Here is a 24065-nt window from a genome sequence, read left to right as displayed (position 1 = left end):
TATATAGGAGACAGAAGCCTGCAAGGCTGGAGGGCTGTCCGAGAGACGGCAGATCAAGCTCTGGACCCACAAGCGACCTATGGTGCCATTCCCCCAGGCCAGGATGGGTAGACAGTGACTCCTCCCATTCTTATACCTAAAAAGACAATTACAGATTTTTATTTCCCTGTCTTTCCCCTCAAAGCTGGGCTTGGAGGGTCTGAAGGTTAGAGTACTCAAGGCAAGAACGCCTCTCCCATGGAACATTGCCATACTTCTGTTAAATTGGAAACTGACATTGATCATTGTCTCCTGCCCATTTTTAGATCTTTGGGCAACAAAACTGGTAGCTGGCCACTAAGGTTATAGTTTAGGTTCCAGACAGGACTATGGCCAAATTGATCTCACCTTTCAGTGATAAGGTGGCTGATGCAAAGCATTTCTTCGTCTGAGCAAGTCAACAGTGGGTGCTAGCTGTGGAAAAAGCAGCGGCTTGTTCTACTTATTGTTTGTCCGAAAGGTAAATCCTACTCCCTTCTTTCCACTGCTCTATGCCCCAGGAAGCTGAAACCCATAGACTGCATTACTGTGGTTTTCTTGTTCTCTGGCTGGCAGATAGCTTTGGCTAATGAGAGACAGCAGACAGAAATTAAAGAGCGGAAGGAGACAGTATATAATTCCGTGACACAGCGTGAGGCGCTCTCCAATCAACCTCTAGTCCCTGAGCCTCACCTGCATCCAGATTCTCTGTTATGGCCTCCACAAACATCTCCTGAGAAAAATTCGTTTAGGAGGATCCCAACCAAATCTCTCTTTCTGCCTCTGTCTCTGTCTGTTTCCGTCTGTCTGTCTCTCTCTTTTTGCCAGCCAGTCCCCTTTTGAATTTCGCATTTGTGATGCTTGAGACCTCGTGCTCCCAGTACGTGAGGGATATTTTCCTCCTGTAAGTTCAGCACATCACCGAACCTCTGTGAGGAGGCCCTCTCTGGGCTTGAACCCACCCAGAACCTCACGTGAGTCCATGCCTCCCCACTCTGCGGGTGAGGGGTCAGAGGTCACACGAGTGCATGTGATGCCTCCCGCAGCAGTCAGTCCTCCGCGGATGGTCAGGCCACCCCTGGGAGATGTGGAGTATGGGTACCAATCACTCTGGGGAGTCAGCCAAGTCTGAGGCAGGCAGGATCAGCCAAGCATCTCACTGGTGAGCAGGCTTCCCCACACCCACACTGCTCCTGCCGCCCAGCTCTCCCTGTCCCCCCTCCAGCTTAGCTCCCACTCTGGGTGCCCAATTTCCCACGCACTTCTGTTTCCAATGTCTCCCAGTGAACATCTGGCTCTCCCAGCACATCCCTTTGGGAAGCTCTCTTTGTGGGTGCCCTCGCAGTTGACCTAGGAGCTGGCCTCACTTCAGTCCAGTGGATTTTCTCCACCCAGCTGTGGCCTGAACAGGTGTGCTTCACATGGCACAGATAAAGGGAACTGGGATTCCACTTATTTGGGGAGAATAACAAGAACAAATACCTTTAGAAGGCCTTGAAGGCACGATGCTCCCATTTCTAAATGCTTTGTGTTCTGATGTTTTCATATTAAATAGAACCAACAAAGACTCTTTGATGCTGTAGAATATCTAAATGATATTCTCATGAGCATCAACATTTAAAAAAGAGTATCCTAAATGCACCCCCCGCCCCAACTCATGACCTGTTCTTAATGTCTTCTCACCAGGATAAGCAACCAGGTTTTAGAGGGGAACGAACACAGTGGATGTCTTTCCAAAACACGTAGGGGACAGGAGACTTGGGTCCTTGAGTGACCAAGAACTACATAACTATTCCCCTGCTTTTTTTTTTTTGGATTAAAGGTGAAAGAAATCTGACATGCAGTGTGATCTCACCATCTCTGTGGTGTCTGAGAGCCCCTGCATAGACTGTTAGGATGACTAGAATCCCCTCTCCAGTGTAAGTCAGGAAAACTATCGGCATAAAAAAATATCAAGCCAAAAGGAGTGAAGATGCTGCTTTTATTTTAACAGCTGAAATGAGGAGTTTGTTGTTCTACATTTTGTTATCTTTTTTTGTTTTCTAAGCTTAAATTTTAGAAAAAAAATTTTTTTTTCTAAAATTTTATGACTTCTTGGCCCTGGGTGTGACTTAATTCAGCATCCACACCCACCTGGACAAATCCACATCACTTCTGTGCTTCCCCAGTTGCCTAGCAAGTAAAAAGATCACCACACTGTTGGTGACCTTCTTGGATTTTTCTTTCTTCTTGATGGTCAATGTAGGCATGTTGGGACTGACTTCAGAGGTTCCTTTATCCATGACTGGTTGACGCCACAAATGGCTTCAGGAAGACAGCACAACCGAGACGGCCTGAAAAAGACGATGAAACCCACTTAATCCAGTGGACCCTGGGGCCTCTTTGCCCTCACAATCTCCCTGCCACACTCACACATCACTTCTCTATAAGCAAACGACAGTCTCATACTCTTCCCCCTTTTCTCTAGTAGGGTTGGGGTTCATCAGGTGGAGTAGTATGGTGATGGTACAAAACAATATTACATTACCTTGGTATATCTGGATACGTTGCCTCTCAGACCACTCAGGTTTCTCTGGAAGGAGCACCCTGAAGAGATGGCAAGAAGTGAGAGGGAGAATTCTCTCTCTCCCTGTCTTATTCTGAGTGCCAGGGCCTGATTGGTCAGACCCAAGAGGAGTCATGATGACTCACAATGACTCTCAGAACTTTCTGACCACATACCATGGATGCCACCACCTAGATTGTCTCAAGGCTAAACAGTGAGTGACTGAGAGGTGCTGGAAAAGGGGCAAATGCTACCCATATTTGGGTACCATCTTCATATCTGTTCCCTGGAGGGGATACTCATTTCTCTTGGCCTCAGAGATCTTCCATGGCTCAGTCAAAATCTCTCTATTAAAACATCTCCTGTAGACGTAAGAGGGAGGAGATATGGGGATATACGTATATGTATAGCTGATTCACTTTGTTATACATCAGAAACTAACACACCATTGTAAAACAATTATACTCCAATAAAGATGTTAAAAAAAAAAAGTCTCCTGTGTGAGGAGTTAGCAACACCCATTGCATATCAATAGGTCCACTGGGCAACATTCAGCAGTTTTGGCCTCAAGTTCCAAACAGGAACTTAGCCCCAGGTAGAATTTTCTGTTTCCTTCTCAATCTCTGGATACAGCCTTGTCCATAACTCTGAAATTACTTTAATAACACACAATTCAGAAGTGGGGTGTTTACTTGTAGAAATTTTGGCTGTGAGTAACCATACTTCTCAAGCCATATTACCTTGCAAGTCTCTCCTATAGAGCAATATAGTTAACATTAATGAGTGATCCTAGTGGCTATTGTCTATCAGTAGGACATGGATTCTCACAGGCTATAAGAGGGGTAATGGTGAGGACAGGGCTTTGTTGTTAGTGGTGGGGTTTTTTTTCTATTATTATTGCTGTCCTAAGAGTCTAACATGACTATTATGATGAAATTTAACATATTCCTACACTGGTGACCCTACTGTGGTCAATCTTATATGACAACTGAAGAAAGTTGAGGCATGGAGGTCTATGAGATGGACCCAGGTCAAACACTCCCTTCCTTGAGTGGCAGAGAAGGCTCAGGCATCCAGATTTCCTCCCATTCCATATAGAACCATGGAAAAATCACTAAGATACTGTGTTCAGTGTCTAAAAGAAATTAGAGAGGCATGAGAACTGTTGTTAGTGTACAGTATTTTATTAACAAAAGGAAGTGGCAAAACTGACTTTTTCTTTTTTTTTTTTTGCGGTACGCGGGCCTCTCACTGTTGTGGCCTCTCCCGCTGCGGAGCACAGGCTCCGGACGCGCAGGCTCAGTGGCCATGGCTCACGGGCCCAGCCGCTCTGTGGCATGTGGGATCTTCCCGGACCGGGGCTCGAACCCGTGTCCCCTGCATCGGCAGGCGGGCTCTCAACCACTGCCCCACCAGGGAAGCCCTATCTTTTTCTTAAGGGTTTGCCTTCCTGGAAAAACCAAGGCAAGTAGATCAGGAAAGCTTGGTTGACATAAGTTAAGCACATAAAAAATAAATAAATTTTGCATACTCTTCTAATAATTAGGAAATATAATAAAATAAAATATGTTCAAAATATCCCAAGCATTGTAAAACACCTATAGATATAATTAACTTTTAAAAAAACATAGGGAAAATATACATGAAACTTTTTATGACCTTCCTGTTTGGACACTAAAATAATATTTTAAAATAACTTTCTTTTGGAAAGGAAGACTAATTTTTGGAATGGTGTCAATTATTCTCTAAATTAATCTATGAATTCAGTGCAATCCAAGTCATAAATTACAACAGGATTTTGATTGTGTATGTGGAACTGGAGGACTAGATTATAAAATTACCTTGAAGAGAAAATGTGAGGGATTAGTCCGGGGGTGGGGGGGAGGTGTCATACTATATATTAAAATTTATAGAATTAGTAATTGAAACAGGAATTGGTTAAGTATGTCAATGGAACAAAATAGAGATTCTAAAAATAATTTCATATATATGTGGGAATCAAAGAAATGATAAAGCTGGCATTTCAAATCAGATGTTGCCTCAAGGCAATATCTTGTGATCAAATGTGTGTGTGTGTGTGTGTGTGTGTGTGTGTGTGTGTGTGTGTGTGTGTGTCTACACATGGAAATGCAGAGGGGCTTCTGGGGCCACTTGGTATTTTTCCTACAGGTAATTCTGGATTCCATCATCTTTCACAGGTTTTCTCAGTCGTGCTGTCTCCCTGAAGCCATTTGTGGCATCAACCAGTCATGGATAAAGAAGCCTCTGAAATCAGTCCCAGGACGCCCACACCCATCATGAGAAGGATGGCAGATGAATACCTAAAACCCGCCCTGGCCTCCAAAAACATGCTGATCTTTTTACTTGGTAGGCAACTGGGGAGGCACAGAAATGATGAGGAGCTGACAAAGTGGCTGTGGACGCTGACACAAAAAACACCAGGGCGCGGGTTTCCCTGGTGGCGCAGTGGTTGAGAGTCCGCCTGCCGATGCAGGGGACACGGGTTCATGCCCCGGTCCGGGAGGATCCCACATGCCCGGAGCGGCTGGGCCCGTGAGCCATGGCCGCTGAGCCTGCGTGTCCGGAGCCTGTGCTCCGCAACGGGAGGCCACAACAGTGAGAGGCCCGTGTACCGCAAAAAAAAAAAAAAAAAAAAAAAAAAAGAACAAAAAGAACACCAGGGTGGAGTTGGCCTTTACCTAAAAGTCATGTGACTTACCCACCTTATAATCCTCGAGGATTATGAAAAATCCAAGAAAATGGTGTGGATCAATAAGTCTTTCCCTGATGTAACCTTAAAATTGAAGCTGTTTCCACGTTTTTTGGTTTGATGTGTTATTTGTTCATGTGCCATCTGTACTTCTGACCCTTCTCCATGCTACCCGAAGGCCACAAACATGTGAACTTTGGCTACTCACCTTTGGAGAATGTTTACTCACATAGAGTCTGGGGGATTTGGAGTCAAGAGGGGCCCTCTTGAGAGAAGCTGGAAAAGCTGCTGCGTTTACAAGTGGAAAGTGCCCTGATTTACTAGGGTAATTAGGGCTTCAAGAAGGCCACTTGGGGGTCTTGATTTGTCTCCCTTGAAGTTTGAGAGAGACAGTGGGAAGAAGTCAGAATCACAAATAAATTTAAAATGGGAGTGACTGGGCAGGTAGGGGGAGTTCTCCCCTGTGTGGAGGCTATGTGTTGGGGAACTACAGGGACTCAAGGCCCAGAGATGTGGTCTCCAAAGTAGCCATGAAACACCTCAGCAAGGGACAAAATTTAAACAGTCAGATTTAAACAGCTGCTAAACTGCATCCAGATAGGGAGATCGGTTGTGACTCTGACCTCTGGTTCCTCCCTGTGCTCAACAGACCCTGGGGGACAAGTGGTTGCAAAAGGGGAGGGAAGCAAATGCTGGCTGATTCCCAGTGGAAGCATCATACCGCACCTTGCTCCCCTTTCCTACTGCAGGCTTCAGCCTGGGCCAGGCCTGAACTGGGGGAAGGGAGAGGCTTTGACACTGAAAGAAGGTTAGAGTTGTGATTATTACCTTGAACAAGACATACAAACTACTGAACACTGATCATGTGGAATACTAAGGTCACCAAAGACCTGGTAGTGATCAAAAAAGTCATGAGGCTGACGCTGGGATTGATGAGGGGGACCAGAGAAGGAAGAACCCAGTAGACTGGAGTTGGCTGAGGCATTGGGAAGGGTTAGAGAACAAAATTATTGTTTTTTTTAATGGGAAAATGATAGTTTTATTTCTATCACAGAGACTAAAGAAAACACATCTTCACATAAGAAACAACAACATGAATATAATAGATTATTTTACCAATTGAATACTGTAGTAAAGATGGGCCTCGGCTAATTAGAGTGATACAGAATTAACAGAGCCAAGTTAACGGGAAGCATGGCATGAATCAATGCTTATGGCAGTGGTAACCTTGAACCATGTCATAACAAAAAAAGAACAGAAGGATGGAATAGGCCATTTAACATAAACAGAATGACCCTAGAAGTTTAGAACTAATGATCATGAGAAATTAAAAATCCTTCACTCAAACCACTTAGATTTAGTTATTTATTTATTTATTTTTAACATCTTTATTGGAGTATAATTGCTTTACAATGGTGTGTTAGTTTCTGCTTTATAACAAAGTGAATCAGCTATACATATACATATATCCCCATACCTCCTCCCTCTTGCCTCTCCCTCCCACCCTCCCTATCCCACCCCTCTAGGTGGTCACAAAGCACTGAGCTGATCTCCCTGTGCTATGCGGCTGCTTCCCACTAGCTATTTATTTTACATTTGGTTGTGTATATATGTCAATGCTACTCTCTCACTTCGTCCCAGCTTACCCTTCCCCCTCCCCATGTCCTCAAGTCCATTCTCTACATCTGCGTCTTTATTTCTGTCCTGACCCTAGGTTCTTCAGAAACATTTTTTTTAAGATTCCATATATATGTGTTAGCATACGGTATTTGTTTTTCTCTTTCTGACTTACTCCACTCTGTATGAGAGATTCTAGGTCCATCCACCTCACTACAAATAACTGAATTTCATTTCTTTTTATGGCTGAGTAATATTCCATTGTATATACGTGCCACATCTTCTTTATTCATCTGTCGATGGACACTTAGGTTGCTTCCATGTCCTGGCTATTGTAAATAGAGCTGCAGTGAACATTGAAACCACTTAGATTTAGATTCAGGAAAATTCATTTAATTGCGTTCATATATGTCAGCATTCTTGGAAACAGAACAAGATTAATTTCTGCTTTGTAAAAATACAATAGGTCTTGGCCACTCAAGAGTTAGAAAATAAAAGCCTCCATTGGGCTTTGGTCTCCATATGTATTTATTTTGTGTAGACAACAATGACTTTTCACCATTTCCTTTCCAATAATTCCATGATTCTCAAAATGATAATTTCATTCTTTCATAGTAAAAAGTTCACCAAACCTTTTAGTACTGTTAACATTTTCACATCTGTTTGGGGATATAGCTAGTTGATTTTCTTCTGATTTCTTCCATTTTTGGAATCCCACATGACTGTAATGTTAAAGTATACCAAGAAGAATAGGAAGTTCAATCAGGAGACAAACACACCAATACAGACAAGAAGTCCGGTAATGTCTGAAGAGGATCCAGTGTGACAGTCATCAGTGTCACAAGGACCATAGTGATTGTTGAGATAAGAAACAAACGTTGCATAATTCTGGGAAGAAATGTAAAAACATGGAAGATATTTCCTAACAGAAATGGAAAAGGATTTCAACTGCAGTTCTTCTTCAGAAGTCTTTTCAAATATTGAAAAGGAAGTTGCACAAGCTATAAAAAATGCCATTATTGTCACAACTGTGGGTATCAGGAGTTCATCCTTCAATAGAAGAGGTAGCTTTGTAAATGTTGACACAAGTAAAAACCAAGCAGACATGAAAGGAAGCTCACTTAACACCAGGCAGACTGGTAATGATACCAAGAGAATGGATTTTCCATGTACTTGAAAAGAAAATTTAAAGAATGATAGTGCACAGCCAACTAGAGTAAAGTTGAATCCTTTGGGAGAGGGCTGAAGTGTTCATTTTACATACAGGAAGCAGGCTGAAAAATGTAAAACAAAAGCTGATTATTATGTGGATGTGATGTGGCAGAATATCCTTGATGTTCAGAAAGACACTGAAGCCGCACCAGATATTGGCTCATTTATCCTCAAGTAATCCACGATCACCTGGAAAGAGTCTTCTCAGAACTTGCAGGGTTTGTTCCCTTTCTGTAAAGGATGACAGCCAGCAGAGAATGAAGGAAGCCACAACAGTACAAGCTAGCTTAATTAACAAACCAAATCCCTTTCCTTTGAGGCCTTTTAAAAAAACACTTTCCAGGTTAAAAAAAGACGCAAGAGGGAAGAGATATGGGAACATATGTATATGTATAACTGATTCACTTTGTTATAAAGCAGAAACTAACACACCATTGTAAAGCAATTATACCCCAATAAAGATGTTAAAAAAAAAGGTAAGGGGTGGTAAAATTTTCAACTGTTTATAATTTATAGCTAAGCAAAATGACAGTGACCCTAGCACATTCCAGTCACAAGATACTCCAAGAATACCACACAAAGCAAAGCCAAGACTCACAGAATTATACTGAAAATGTCCATAGTTGATTAGAATGAGGCCTGGGCACAGCGATATGCATAGTGCATTAGCAATCTTTTTCTTACTTGAGATTTCTTTTAAACAACAACAGTACAAAACCACTCCAGGTATGTCAATCAGCCAATCAGCAATTAACACAGTTGTACACATCCAGAGTTTATCTCCGGGTGCTGGGAAGATGGCGGAAGAGTAAGACGCGGAGATCACCTTCCTCCCCACAGATACACCAGAAATACATCTACACGTGGAACAACTCCTACAGAACACCTACTGAATGCTGGCAGAAGACCTCAGACCTCCCAAAAGGCAAGAAACTCGCCACGTACCTGGGTAGGGCCAAAGAAAAAACAGAGACAAAAGAATAGAGACGGCACCTGCACCAGTGAGAGGGAGCTGTGAAGGAGGGAAAGTTTCCACACACTAAGAAGTCCCCTCGCGGGCGGAGACTGCGGGATGCGGAGCGGGGGAGCTTCGGAGCCGCGGAGGAGAGCACAGCAAGAGGGGTGCGGAGGGCAAAGCGGGGAGATTCGCACACAGAGGATCAGGGCTGACCGGCACGCACCAGCCCAAGAGGCTTGTCTGCTCACCTGCCAGGGCGGGCGGGGCTGCGAGCTGAGGCTCGGGCTTCGGTCCGATTGCAGGGAGAGGACTGGGGTTGGCGGCTCAAACACAGCCTGAAGGGGTTAGTGCGCCACGGCTAGCCGGGAAGGAGTCCGGGGAAAAGTCTGCACCTGCCGAAGAGGCAAGAGACTTTTTCGTACCTCTTTGTTTCCTGGTGCGCGAGGAGAGGGGTTTAAGAGCGCCGCTTAAAGGAACCCCAGAGACGGGCCCGAGCGGCGGCTAAAAGCGCGGACCCGAGAGACGGGCGGTAGATGCTAAGGCTGCTGCTGCCGCCATCAAGGGGCCTGTGTGCGAGCATAGGTCACTATCCTCACCTCCCTTCCGGGGAGCCTGTGCAGCCTGCCACTGCCACGTTTCCGGGATCCAGGGACAACGGCCCAGGGAGAACGCACCACGCGCCACACGCTGGTGCAACGTCACGCCGGCCTCTGCCGCCGCAGACCCGCCCCGCACGCCGTGCCCACCCTCCACACACCCCCGCCCCGCCCGGCCTGAGTGAGCCAGAGCCCCCGAATCAGCGGCTCCTTTAACCCCGTCCTGCCTGAGCGAAGAACAGACACCCTCCAGCGACCTACATGCAGAGGCGGGGCCAAATCCAAAGCTGAGCCCCTGGGAGCTGTGAGAACAAAGAAGAGAAAGGGAAATCTCTCCCAGCAGCCTCAGAAACAGCGGATTAAAGCTCCACAATTAACTTGATGTACCCTGTATCTGTGGAATACCTGAATAGACAACGAATCATCCCAAATTGAGGAGGTGGACTTCGAGAGCAAGATCTATGATTTTTTCCCCTTTTCCTCTTTTTGTGAATGTGTATGTGTATGCTTCTGTGTGAGATCTTGTCTGTATAGCTTTGCTTCCACCATTTGTCCTAGGGGTCTATCCGTCCATTAAAAATTTTTTTTTTCTTAATAATTAATTTTAATAACTATTATACTTTTCTTTCTTTCTTTCTTTCTTTCTTTCTTTCTTTCTTTCTTTCTTTCTTTCTTTCTTTCTTTCTTTCCTTCCTTCCTTCCTTCCTTCCTTCCCTCCTTTAGACAACGAAACATCCCAAATTGAGGAGGTGGACTTTGAGAGCAAGATTTATGATTTTTTCCCCTTTACCTCTTTTTGTGAGGGTGTATGTGTATGCTTCTGTGTAAGATTTTGTCTGTATAGCGTTGCTTCCACCATTTGTCCTAAGGTTCTATCCGTCCCTTTTTTTTTCTAAATAATTATTTTTTAATTCAATAACTTTATTATACTTTATTTTATTTTACTGTATCTTCTTTCTTTCTGTCTTTTTTCCTTCCTTCCCTCCTTCCTCCCTCCCTCCCTCCCTCCCTCCTTTCTTTCCTTCTTTTCTTCTTTCTTTCTTTCTTCCTACTTCTACTAATTCTCTCTACTTTCTCTCCCTTTTATTCTGAGCCGTGTGGATGAAAGGCTCTTGCTGCTCCAGCCAGGAGTCAGGACTCTGCCTCTGAGGTGGGAGAGCCAACTTCAGGACACTGGTCAACAAGAGACCTCCCAGCTCCACATAATATCAAACGGCGAAAATCTCCCAGAGACCCCCATCTTAACACCAGCACCCAGCTTCACTCAACGACCAGCAAGCTACAGTGCTGGACAACCTATGCCAGACAACTAGCAAAACAGGAACACAACCCCACCCATTAGCAGAGAGGCTGCCTAAAATCATAATAAGTCCACAGACACCCCAAAACACACCACCAGACGTGGACCTGCCTACTAGAGAGACAAGATCTAGCCTCATCCACCACAACACAGGCACTAGTCCCCTCCACCAGGAAGCCTACACAACCCACTGAACCAACCTTAGCCGCTGGAGACAGACATCAAAAACAACGGGAACTACGAACCTGCAGCCTGCAAAAAGGAGACCCCAAACACCGTAAGATAAGCAAAATGAGAAGACAGAAAAACACACAGCAGATGAAGGAGCAAGATAAAAATGCACCAGACCTAACAAATGAAGAGGAAATAGGCAGTCTACCTGAAAAAGAATACAGAATAATGACAGTAAAGATGATCCAAAACCTTGGAAATAAAATGGACAAAGTGCAAGAAATATTTAACAAGGACCTAGAAGAAATAAAGATGAAACAAGTAACGATGAACAACACAATAAATGAAATTAAAAGTACTCTAGATGGGATCAATAGCAGAATAACTGAGGCAGAAGAATGGATAAGTGACCTGGAAGATAAAAGAGTGGAACTAACTACTGCAGGGCAGAATAAAGAAAAAAGAATTAAAAGAACTGAGGACAGTCTCAGAGACCTCTGGGACAACATTAAATGCACCAACATTCGAATTATAGGGGTTCCAGAAGAAGAAGAGAAAAAGAAAGGGACTGAGAAAATATTTGAAGAGATTATAGTTGAAAACTTCCCTAATATGGGAAAGGAAATAGTTAATCAAGTCCAGGAAGCACAGAGAGTCCCATACATGATAAATCCAAGGAGAAATACGCCAAGACACATATTAGTCAAACTGTCCAAAATTAAATACAAAGAAAGCATATTAAAAGCAGCAAGGGAAAAACAACAAATAACACACAAGGGAATCCCCATAAGGTTAACAACTGATCGCTCAGCAGAAACTCTCCAAGCCAGAAGGGAGTGGCAGGATATACTGGAAGTGATGAAGGAGAAAAACCTGCAACCAAGATTACTCTACCCAGCAAAGATCTCATTCAGATTGGATGGAGAAATTAAAACCTTTACAGACAAGCAAAAGCTGAGAGAGTTCAGCACCACCAAACCAGCTTTACAACAAATGCTAAAGGAACTTCTCTAGACAAGAAACACAAGAGAAGGAAAAGACCTAAAATAATGAACGCAAAACAATTAAGAAAATGGGAATAGGAACATACATATCGATAATTACCTTAAATGTAAATGGACTAAATGCTCCCACCAAAAGACACAGATTGGCTGAATGGATACAAAAACAAGACCCATATATATGCTGTCTACAAGAGACCCACTTCAGACCTAGAGACACATACAGACTGAAAGTAAGGGGGTGGAAAAAGATATTCCATGCAAATGGAAACCAAAAGAAAGCTGGAGTAGCAATTCTTATATCAGACAAAATAGACTTTAAAATAAAGATTATTAGAAGAGACAAAGAAGGACACTACATAATGATCAAGGGATCGATCCAAGAAGAAGATATAACAATTGTAAATATTTATGCACCCAACATAGGAGCCCCTCAATACATAAGGCAAAAACTAACAGCCATAAAAGGGGAAATTGACAGTAACACATTCATAGTAGGGGACTTCAACACCCCACTTTCACCAATGGACAGATCATCCAAAACGAAAATAAATAAGGAAACACAAGCTTTAAATGATACATTAAACAAGATGGACTTAATTGATATTTATCGGACACTCCATCCAAAAACAACAGAATACACATTTTTCTCAAGTGCTCATGGAACATTCTCCAGGATAGATCATATCTTGGGTCACAAATCAAGCCTTGGTAAATTTAAGAAAATTGAAATTGTATCAAGTGTCTTTTCCGACCACAGTGCCATGAGACTAGATATCAATTACAGGAAAAGATCTGTAAAAAATACAAACACATGGAGGCTAAACAATACACTACTTAATAACGAAGTGATCACTGAAGAAATCAAAGAGGAAATAAAAAAATATCTAGAAACAAATGACAATGGAGACACGACAACCCAAAATCTATGGGATGCAGCAAAAGCAGTCCTAGGAGGGAAGTTTATAGCAATACAAGCCCACCTTAAGAAGCAGAAAACATCTCGAATAAACAACCTAACCTTGAACCTCAAGCAATTAGAGAAAGAAGAACAAAAAACCCCAAAGGTAGCAGAAGGAAAGAAATCATAAAAATCAGATCAGAAATAAATGAAAAAGAAAAGAAGGAAACGATAGCAAAGTTCAATAAAACTGAAAGCTGGTTCTTTGAGAAGATAAACAAAATAGATAAACCATTAGCCAGACTCATCAAGAAAAAAAGGGAGAAGACTCAAATCAATAGAATTAGAAATGAAAAAGGAGAAGTAACAACTGATATTGCAGAAATACAAAAGATCATGAGAGATTACTACAAGCAACTCTATGCCAATAAAATGGACAACCTGGAAGAAATGGACAAATTCTTAGAAATGCACAACCTGCCAAGACTGAATCAGGAAGAAATAGAAAATATGAACAGACCAATCACAAGCACTGAAATTGAAACTGTGATTAAAAATCTTCCAACAAGCAAAAGACCAGGACCAGACGGCTTCACAGGCGAATTATATCAAACATTTAGAGAAAAGCTAACACCTATCCTTCTCAAACTCTTCCAAAATATAGCAGAGGGAGGAACGCTCACAAATTCCTTCTACAAGGCCACCATCACCGTGATACCAAAACCGTACAAGGATGTCACAAAGAAAGAAAACTACAGGCCAATATCACTGACGAACATAGATGCAAAAATCCTCAACAAAATACTAGCAAACAGAATCCAACAGCACATTAAAAGGATCATACACCATGATCAAGTGGGGTTTATTCCAGGAATGCAAGGATTCTTCAATATACGCAAATCTATCAGTGTGATAAACCATATTAACAAATTGAAGGAGAAAAACCATTTGATCATCTCAATAGATGCCGAGAAAGCTTTTGACAAAATTCAACACCCATTTATGATAAAAACCCTGCGGAAAGTAGGCATAGAGGGAACTTTCCTCAACATAATAAAGGCCGTATATGACAAGCCCACAGCCAACATCATCCTCAATGGTGAAAAACTGAAAGCATTTCCACTAAGATCAGGAACAAGACAAGGTTGCCCACTCTCACCACTCTTATTCAACATAGTTTTGGAAGTTTTAGCCACAGCAATCAGAGAAGAAAAGGAAATAAAAGGAATCCAAATCGGAAAAGAAGAAGTAAAGCTGTCACTGTTTGCAGATGACATGATACTATACATAGAGAATCCTAAAGATGCTACCAGAAAACTACTAGAGCTAATCAATGAATTTGGTAAAATAGCAGGATACAAAATTAATGCACAGAAGTCTCTGGCATTCCTACATACTAGTGATGAAAAATCTGAAAGTGAAATCAAGAAAACACTCCCATTTACCATTGCAACAAAAAGAATAAAATATCTAGGAATAAACCTACCTAAGGAGGTACAAACCTACAAAAGACCTGTATGCAGTAAATTATAAGACACTGATGAAAGAAATTAAAAATGATACAAATAGATGGAGAGATATACCATGTTCTTGGATTGGAAGAATCAACATTGTGAAAATGACTCTACTACCCAAAGCAATCTATAAATTCAATGCAATCCCTATCAAACTACCACTGGCATTTTTCACAGAACTAGAACAAAAAATTTCACAATTTGTATGGAAACACAAAAGACCTTGAATAGCCAAAGCAATCTTGAGAACGAAAAACGGAGCTGGAGGAATCAGGCTTCCTGACTTCAGACTATACTACAAAGCTACAGTAATCAAGACACTATGGTACTGGCACAAAAACAGAAAGATAAATCAATGGAACAGGATAGAAAGCCCAGAGGTAAACCCACGCACATATGGACACCTTATCTTTGATAAAGGTGGCAGGAATGTACAGTGGAGAAAGGACAGCCTCTTCAATAAGTGGTGCTGGGAAACTGGACAGGTACATGTAAAAGTATGAGATTAGATCACTCCCTAACACCATACAGAAAAATAAGCTCAAAATGGATTAAAGACCTAAATGTAAGGCCAGAAACTATCAAACTCTTAGAGGAAAACATAGGCAGAACACTCTATGACATAAATCACGGCAACATCCTTTTTGACCCACCTCCTAGAGAAATGGAAATAAAAACAAAAATAAACAAATGGGACCTAATGAAACTTCAAAGCTTTTGCACAGCAAAGGAAACCATAAGCAAGACCAAAAGACAACCCTCAGAACGGGAGAAGATATTTGCAAATGAAGCAACTGACAAAGGATTAATCTCCAAAATATACATGCAGCTCATGCAGCTCAATAACAAAAAAGCAAACAACCCCATCCAAAAATGGGCAGAAGATCTAAATAGGCATTTCTCCAAAGAAGATATACAGGTTGCCAACAAACACATGAAAGAATGCTCAACATCATTAATCATTAGAGAAATGCAAATCAAAACTACAATGAGATATCATCTCACACCAGTCAGAATGGCCATCATCAAAACATCTACAAACAATAAATGCTTGAGAGTGTGTGGAGAAAAGGGAACACTCTTGCACTGCTGGTGGGAATGTGAATTGGTTCAGCCACTATGGAGAACAGTATGGAGGTTCCTTAATAAACTACAAATAGAACTACCATATGGCCCAGCAATCCCACTACTGGGCATATACCCTGAGAAAACCAAAATTCAAAAAGAACCATGTATCACAATGTTCACTGCAGCTCTATTTACAATAGCCCGGAGATGGAAACAACCTAAGTGCCCATCGTCGGATGAATGGATAAAGAAGATGTGGCACATATATACAATGGAATATTACTCAGCCATAAAAAGAAATGAAATTGAGCTATTTGTAATGAGGTGGATAGACCTAGAGTCTGTCATACAGAGTGAGGTAAGTCAGAAAGAGAAAGACAAATACCGTATGCTAACACATATATATGGAATTTAAGAAAAAAAATGTCATGAAGAACCTAGGGGTAAGACAGGAATAAAGACACAGACCTACTGGAGAACGGACTTGAGGATATGGGGAGGGGGAAGGGTGAGTTGTGATAGGGCGAGAGAGAGGCATGGACATATATACACTAACAATGTAAGGTAGATAGCTAGTGGGAAGCAGCCGCATGGCACAGGGATATTGCCTCGGTGCTTTGTGACTGCCTGGAGGGGTGGGATAGGGAGCGTGGGAGGGAGGGAGACGTAAGAGGGAAGAGATATGGGAACATATGTATATGTATAACTGATTCACTTTGTTATAAAGCAGAAACTAACACACCATTGTAAAGCAATTATACCCCAATAAGGATGTTAAAAAAAAAAAAGAGTTTATCTCCTATCCACGTGATATATAGAGAGCAATCTAGTCTGGATTTATAAATTCTGCCATATATGCATCTGAAAGACAACAATAAGCTTAAGGAGTGAATAATCAAATCCCCAATACTGTACCTTTTTATCACTGCTGTTAAAATTCCCTTGTTTGGTAAATTATAAGTAATTTCTTTCCAGTGTCTCTCTGCTGCATAGCCACCAAACATAGGAGGTTTTCCAGTGCTAGATGACCGGTTTATTGTAAAAGGATATAGCGCAGGAACAGCCAGATGGAAGAGATGCATAGTGCCAGGTATGAGGAAAGGACACAGAGCTTCCACGCTCTCGCCAGGCGCACCACTCTCCCTGCATCTCCTCGTGCCCACCAACCTGGGAGCTTCAAAATTATTGGGTTTTGACTCCTGCTTGTTCTTCGTAAGGCTTCCACAGACATGAGAATGGCAAAGCCCAAATTCAGGATAGTGTTTACGTGAGGGACAAATGCAGTCACTGTGTTTGAAGTTTTATTTCCTTAGCTGGGAGGTGAATATACAGACATTCCTTATACTGTTTCCCATACATTCCATACATTTTCATATTCCTGCTATACTTCATCAATAGAGAAAAAGAAAAAGGGAGATAATGAGGCAAGCAGGAACGCCCAAGAGTAAAATAATGGTATAGAGTATATCTTTCAAATATTGGTGGAAAATAACTTGGAGCCTAGAATTCTACTTCCAGCTAAACATTGGAGTGTCAGGGTGAGTTAAATGCATTTTTAATACATGAGGTGTCTTTGTGTTTCCAGGAAGCAGACGATGAGACAGACCCATGAATATAAATAGCTTACTTGAGAGGGAATCCCAGGGAGCAGTGGTATGGGTGTGGGGAAATGAGCCTTAGAAGGAAGGCAGCCAGTTAAGGGGGATGATCTAGGAGGTGAGAGCTGTGGGTAACTGGAGCTTATTCAGAGAGGGGGGACTATGGGAGACTGTGTAGAATGCACCTCAAATCCATCTCAAGTATGGGACAAGGAAGCTGGCGTATGTAGCCACCAAAACCCCAACTATTATTTAATAAAGCTACTTCCAGGGGTAATAAATCTCTCGCACTTCCGGCTGGCTTTGGGTCATGTCCAGCTTGTGCCAAGGGTGAGGGAAAAAACCCTAATGCAGAAAGTCATGGGTGGTTGTAGAAAGCAGTTTAGTGGGTGTAGAGGTGAGACCTGGCTCTGAGGAGTCAGAATCTTTTTGGCATTGTCTGCAATACTCTACCCACTGTTTGTGTGAAATTTTCAATAAACTGGAATTACATTTCCTCTCTCAGTCTGATCATGTATTAAACATCGTACCAATTAGCATAGTTTGTTGAAAATTGGTTTCAGGAACCCTAGTCCCAGAGAATTGTGAGATCACTTTTCAGCTGCCTAAGAAATGTTTGCATTGCAGACCTTAAAATCTTCTAGAGAAAAAGAGAGCAAGACCTCTGTGGTCTGTTCTGACTGAAGATGTGCCCACTGGGTGGGTGGGAACGGGTCTTTCCCTGGGATTTTATGAAAACCTTGGGCTGCGGGTGTCAGCAACTCAGTTCGTGTCATCCAGTCTAAAGGGCCCCGAGCTGCAACGTGTCACATCCTGCCTGAGGGGTTCCTCAGCATGCAGAGGTCAAAGAAGCTCCCCTGGTCTTCCATAGCACCTGGAACTTTTTAATATCCCTATTATTAAGCTCTGTGTTAAGGAATGAGTCGCCCATTAGGGTGTGAGCTAGTCCCACCCAGCTATGCTCACCCTTATCCCAACCAGTATACTGTCCCCATAGTGTTGTTATCGAAAGTGGGGTCCGACTGCTCGCTGCTCTGAAGCCAATAAGAGGCAAGGCTGGTGGAAAGGAAAGTTTGCTTTACTTCGGAGGCTGGCAACCAAGGTGGGTGGCAGGGGAGAACCCCTGTCCAAAGGTCGACTCGACTCCCCGCCACTGACAGTCAGTGGGCAAGAGTTTCAGGGGTGTATAGGTGGAGGGAGGGGGCTACATGCAGAAACAGCACAGTCAGCTCTGACAGTCATCTGGAAATTGGTCATCGGTGGTCTGATCAGTGACATCTTGATTGTTTCAAGTACAGTTAGTCTTCAGTTCCAGGGTCGGTTTGTTCCCATTTGTTTGAGGACAGTTCTCGAAATTGTGGCAGCCTATGTCATGGCTACAGCCTGGTCATCATGTAGTTAACTTCTTCCACCTGGTGTGCGTTTCAGTATCTATAAGACAGCTCACAGGATAGGGCTCAGAATATTATCTATAGCCCTTAAGGAGGAACTAACTTCGCTCAATGACTGAGTTATTATTATTTTGTCCTGTTTGACTGTTTTCCTTTGCTTCTGAATTTTCTCACTTCTCTGATTAAACTTATTCTTTGCCTAAAGCTTTTCTACAGATAAAAGGCAGGTGGAAGACATGGGGGGAAGTGGGGAGGGAAGGACCATAGCGTCCTGCTCTGTTTCAGTGTGTATTCCTCTCTTCAGAGATTCTCAGAAATGCTGTTCTGGGTGGTGAGCAGCTTGTAAGGGACTGAGGAGTCAGATGAGCAGAAGTTCAGTGACATTTGGGGTATTATTACCAACTAGACTCCATTTCAGCCTAGCATAGCCACAGGTGGCAACAGATGGCCTTCCCAAGCATGTGATGGAAATCCAGTAATGAATCTTTGTCACAATTCAGATGTGGCTTGGATGCCTGGGTCCACTGGCTGCCCAGCCAAGTGTGCGGTGTCTTCCCTCAGCTGTTGGAGGTTCTCTGAGCTATCACCATCCACAGACCAGGGAGAACTTGGGGCTGGTTCAACCTCCCACCCTAACACCCCCAGAGGGACTCAGTGGCAATAAGAGGTGCCTGCTCTGGATAGAGGGGGCCTAGGTTTGGGGAAAGAGACATAACGGGAAGGGAGGTGTTACCTCAACAGAAAGGTAGGACCTACAGGGCAAAAACCAAGAGAAAACTTTGGGAATCTTGGAGGACTTTTCACATCTGCTTTCCATTTGGGATTAGCAAGTGTAAACAAACCAACCAACACACACTCATAAACAAACAGGCAAGGTGGATGTTTGCTCCTGACTGTAAGCTGAGGCAATACTACAGTTGACTTTAACTGTTTTTTCACGTGTGGGGAATATTACCCTGGTTGCTTGATGTCCAATGTCACAGAACTAGTGTCTCACATACTTTGAATTTTTTTTTACTTGTGAATAATTCTGTATTAGCCGGGCCCACAAGAGATATTTTGCACTTGAAGGTCATGGGATCATCAAGCACTGTTGCAGCTCGAGAAGGTGGAGACAAATTTGCTGTCACCTTGTTGGTATGGGGCAGCACCTAAGTCCATACCTCCTCTATCTCCTCACACAGGGAAAATTAACATCTTTAAGATGTTGTGCCATCCTATTTCAGACCTGGGTATGCATTTGTGTTTGCCTGAGTATTCCTCTATATCCCCTCGTTAGCATTTCAAAATGTTCTTTGACTTTTACGATTTTTCAAGTATATTCCTAGGCACTATTTTTTTAGTTGCTTTTCTGAATTGAGTCATTAAGAGTATTGTCTATTTTAACTGATTACTTTCTCAATTATATGAAAGCCTGTAAAGAATATATATTAATTTTGTACTCAGCCACACAAATGAATTCATATATAACCTGTAATGGTTAGTTTTCCCTCCTTCAACTGGTTAATGTCTTAGTTATTTCTTTCCCTTATTCTCACTTATGGAAATATATAACGTCATATTTGGAAAGCATCCAACACCTCTTACTTTTGTCTTTCGTTTTCTATACTGATAATCTTCTTTTGATCCCTTAATATACCAAATTAAGAGATTTCTTATCATTTAACCGTCTTTACATTAACTGGTCATGGTGCATTATTCTCTGACTATGCTGCTCTGAATTATGTTGACCAATATTTGGGCCTTTCCTATTATGGTCAAGGCAACCACACCTACAACCAGCGGTGCGATACGTCTCCAACTGAGAGATGCAAAGATAAGTAGGAAAACGTGTTCACAGAACTGCACCCAAGTGGTGTACGGGTCCGAGGGTCGGCAAAGGTTACGCTAGGGCTGAGGGGCGGAAGGGGTGAAAGGGAGGACTCCTCAATTCCAAGAAGAGGAACTCTGTTCTCCACGTGCTGAGGCTCAGCCAGAGTCCTGTAGAGAGAGAAGTCCTGGGCCCCTCCCCTTGTCTCCGCCCCTGGCCTGCGGCCCGCCTTGGGAAACCTAGGCCCCGCCCCTTCGTTTACGCCCCGCCCCTTCAAGCGCCCTTTGGCCACGCCCCTTTCCCCTTCGCATGGCGGGGCCCTGGTCCTCTCCGAACTTAGCGTGCCCGCCCTACCCCGTGATGCGCCTGCGTACTGCGGACCACCCGCTCGTCGGCGGAGCCTACACCACTTAAGACTCCCGCATTCTGCCTCAGGAAACCTCGGCCCCGCCCCTCAGATTCTGACCCTCAGGAGCGGGCGTTAGCCCCGCCTCTTTCCCCTACTCCCACCCCGCCCAACTCGACCGCAGCGTCACGCCTGCGCTCTAGCAACCGCCAGGCTCTGTGGGCGGAGCCGTGCGGCGTCAGGTACAGTCCATGGCCCCGCCCACCCCGGGCTCGGGTCCACCTCCGCACACACGCACTTCCCGCCACGCCTCCTCGCAGACCTCTGCTGAGCTCTGGGGATACCAGCGAAGCGAGCAAGGCGCGATGGACGGCCGAGTGCAGCTGATCAAGGCCCTCCTGGCCCTGCCCATTCGGCCCCAGACGCGACGGTGGAGAAACCCGATCCCCTTCCCCGAGACGTTTGACGGCGACACCGACCGGCTCCCGGAGTTTATCGTGCAGACGGGCGCCTACATGCTAGTGGACGAGACCCTGTTCACCAACGATGCCCTGAAGGTGACGTTCCTCATCACCCGGCTGACCGGGCCCGCCCTGCAGTGGGTGATCCCCTACATCAGGAAGCAGAGCCCCCTCCTCAACGATTACCGGGGCTTCCTGGCCGAGATGAAGCGGGTCTTTGGATGGGTGGAGGACGAGGACTTCTAGGCCGGGAGCCCCTCGGGCCTGGGGGCGGGTGCCCGGGGGAGGGTCCGCCGCACCAGTCGCCGCCGCCCAGATCGCCACAGGCGGCATCCTCCCGCCGCGCCTCCCCCCTCCCTCGCCTTCGGGTCGCCGTGATCTCCCCCGCGCTCGTGTCCCCTCCCGCGTAGTGCTTGCCTTTGTTCCAGGAATAGCGCTCCAGGTTCCCGCTGCTGCCACCGCCGGGCCTGGCTCTGGAGCGGCCGTAGCCCTCTCGGGCCAGCCCGGCCCCTCCCCTGCACAGTTGGACTCGGTCTTGCGCTCCAGCTGCAAGCCGGGCTCCTGTTACACATCAGACAGACCACCCTCAGCCCGGCCGCTGCCAACCGCCCGCCCTCTGCCAGACTCCCAGGCCCGCATACAGGTGCCTAGAGATCTGCGCTGCCGCCGCCACCGCCACCGCCATCCACCGCATCCCGCCGACGGCCTGCAGCCTTCAGCGGTCTGGACTCGCCCGGGAGGTGTCTGAGCTGGGCACAGCCTCTGGACAATGCTTCCAACAGCTCGCCACCGCCCTGGAGGGGCTGGCCAGCCTTTCACCTTCGGCGGGATCCAGTCCCTCCCTCCTCCCAGAGACATCTTCTGCTCCTGCCAGGTGGCCGCCAGGTCCCAGGGGTGCCTGGCAGCCAAATCGAGTCACTCATTGTCTCCTGTGGACCTGTTCGTTTCGCCCAGAATCCAGTTCTCTTCTGAATGTGCAGCTGTCTCTCTGATGTGTGCCTTTTGTTCCACACAGTAACCCCTGCACTCTGCCCAGCTCTTCTACACTACCTGGACAAACGTCTTTTCCTTGTTTTCAATAAATGTCAGACGCTGTTTAAAAAGAAATTGAGTCTCAATGAATATGGCACCTCTCCCTCCCTGGTCCCGTGTGTGAGGTCCATGACTTGCTCAGGAGGTATGTCCCCTGCCGTGCTGTGGCTGATGTTGAGTCTCGCATTATCCAACAGAAAAGATCGCCCTGTGGTGGTCCTGGTGATGGGGACCCCACTGGTGATCATTCAGTCCCGGATGCTGACTCTTCCAAACCAGTCAGTTCCGTGCCCCTTCGGAAATGGATCTTGATCTGATTTTGGCCAAGGTGATGTTAAGGAGAAATTAGCTAGGAGGCTTTGGGGAAAGAGTTCCTTGCTTCCAAAAAGCCACTTGAAAGCACAATACCTGATTTCTACAAATCATGAATCCTGCACATTTGTTGGTGAACACCTGTCAAAGTTTTATTTAATCCATTTTTCAGAGAACCAGCACAATGACAGGTGGTTCAGAAAAAGCATTTACATTTATGGAGCCTTGATTGTTAAGTGGAGAAGGGAGTGCAGAGCTGCTCGTTAATCTAGGTAGAAAGCAGGTTGAGAGCCTGCAGGACAATAAAATTATAACTTTCTTCAATGGGCAGAGAAGCAAAAACTGTTGCTCCTTACCGTTTCTCTTCATGCCAACCTGTTAAAACATGAGTGCTGAAAAAAGCCTCTGCTACTTCATCTATGGCTGGGAAAGTTAAATATCCTGATAGTCAGATGATCCTCAGAGGGCTTATAGGGCAGTACTCTGGTGTGATGTTAAAAGGCCATGGAATAAACCTTGCCTCATTTTTAATTAGGGTTATTTTTCCAGAGTACATGAAAGAGGTGGGAAAATGCTGAGCTTAGTTCATGCATGGGTTGGCTTATTATATGGTAGAAAGCAAAATTGGACCATGACTGCAGGACAAAGAGGACTGAAGCTCACAGGCCAGTCCGACTTCTCTCCCTTCTGCCTCTAGATCCTTTGGCTTTCGACTTTATGCTAAATTGGTGTTTAATCATCCTTAGCCTTTCATTTTCTTTCTGCAGTTCATCAATAGCCTTGTGTAACAATAATCTGTTTTCACAATCTTTATAATTACTACTTACTCAGGACCACTCAAACTCTGGAGATATTTCACCTTCCATGAAATTTCCTTCCAGTGGTGTCCAATCTCAATTTACCACTAGCCAAAGTTTTGACGATTGCACCACGACCACATCACAGGGGTTATCAGTATGTCACTTACCACCAGTGATGTAGTCCCCATTTCTAGCCAGCTGGCAGGTTACTGTGCTCCAAAATCCTATGTCATAATCTGCATCTTAGGACCACTTCTAGAACCAAATATTATACTTGTAAGCTCCCCGAGAAACAGATCTCATAAACACTTGTAAGAGAGTGAGGGAAGCAGGTTTGAGTAAAGGGAGAATTTGAAGAGCTATGTAGTTGCAAAAGAGGCCTCAGCTGATCCTACAGGGATATCTAAAGCTAGGATGGCCACTCAGAAAAATTATGAATGGAGGAGATGAGGCCAGGCCTTTGTGCCTCCACACCGACTAGTCATTGGATGTGGTCTTACCTGGAGGAAGTAGTGTACCTCTGGGCAGGGCAGCTCCCTCCAACCCATAGCAATTCCTAGAGGGTGATTCAGCTGTGACTCTCAGCAGCCTGTACTCCTAAAAGCTGGGGGAATGAGTGCCTCAATCCTAAAGGTGGGATCTGGGCAGTGCATTACATCATCCACTTCACTCATCAAGGGGGGAATAGAATCAATACAATGGAA

At 44.5% G+C, this 24065-nt stretch overlaps 1 protein-coding gene and 2 pseudogenes across 1 annotated transcript; 1 reads left to right on the top strand and 2 right to left on the bottom strand.

Moving 5' to 3' along the window:
• Positions 1-1990: 1990 nt before the first annotated feature.
• LOC116747759 (embryonic testis differentiation protein homolog B-like) lies at positions 1991-9350 on the bottom strand. Its single transcript, XM_032620287.1, has 3 exons — positions 9309-9350; positions 2546-2604; positions 1991-2351 (listed from the first exon to the last, which is right to left on the bottom strand). Exon 3 carries the CDS (start codon positions 2298-2300, stop codon positions 2130-2132), a length of 171 nt encoding a protein of 56 aa, XP_032476178.1. The 5' UTR covers positions 2301-2351; positions 2546-2604; positions 9309-9350; the 3' UTR covers positions 1991-2129.
• LOC116747196 lies at positions 7566-16693 on the bottom strand (annotated as a pseudogene).
• A 4745-nt stretch (positions 16694-21438) lies between these two features.
• LOC116746937 lies at positions 21439-22314 on the top strand (annotated as a pseudogene).
• The last annotated feature ends 1751 nt before the right edge of the window (positions 22315-24065 follow it).

Source organism: Phocoena sinus, chromosome X, assembly GCF_008692025.1.
Source record: "Phocoena sinus isolate mPhoSin1 chromosome X, mPhoSin1.pri, whole genome shotgun sequence".
Taxonomy (NCBI): domain Eukaryota; kingdom Metazoa; phylum Chordata; class Mammalia; order Artiodactyla; family Phocoenidae; genus Phocoena; species Phocoena sinus.
This window is presented reverse-complemented; position numbering and strand designations above follow the sequence as displayed.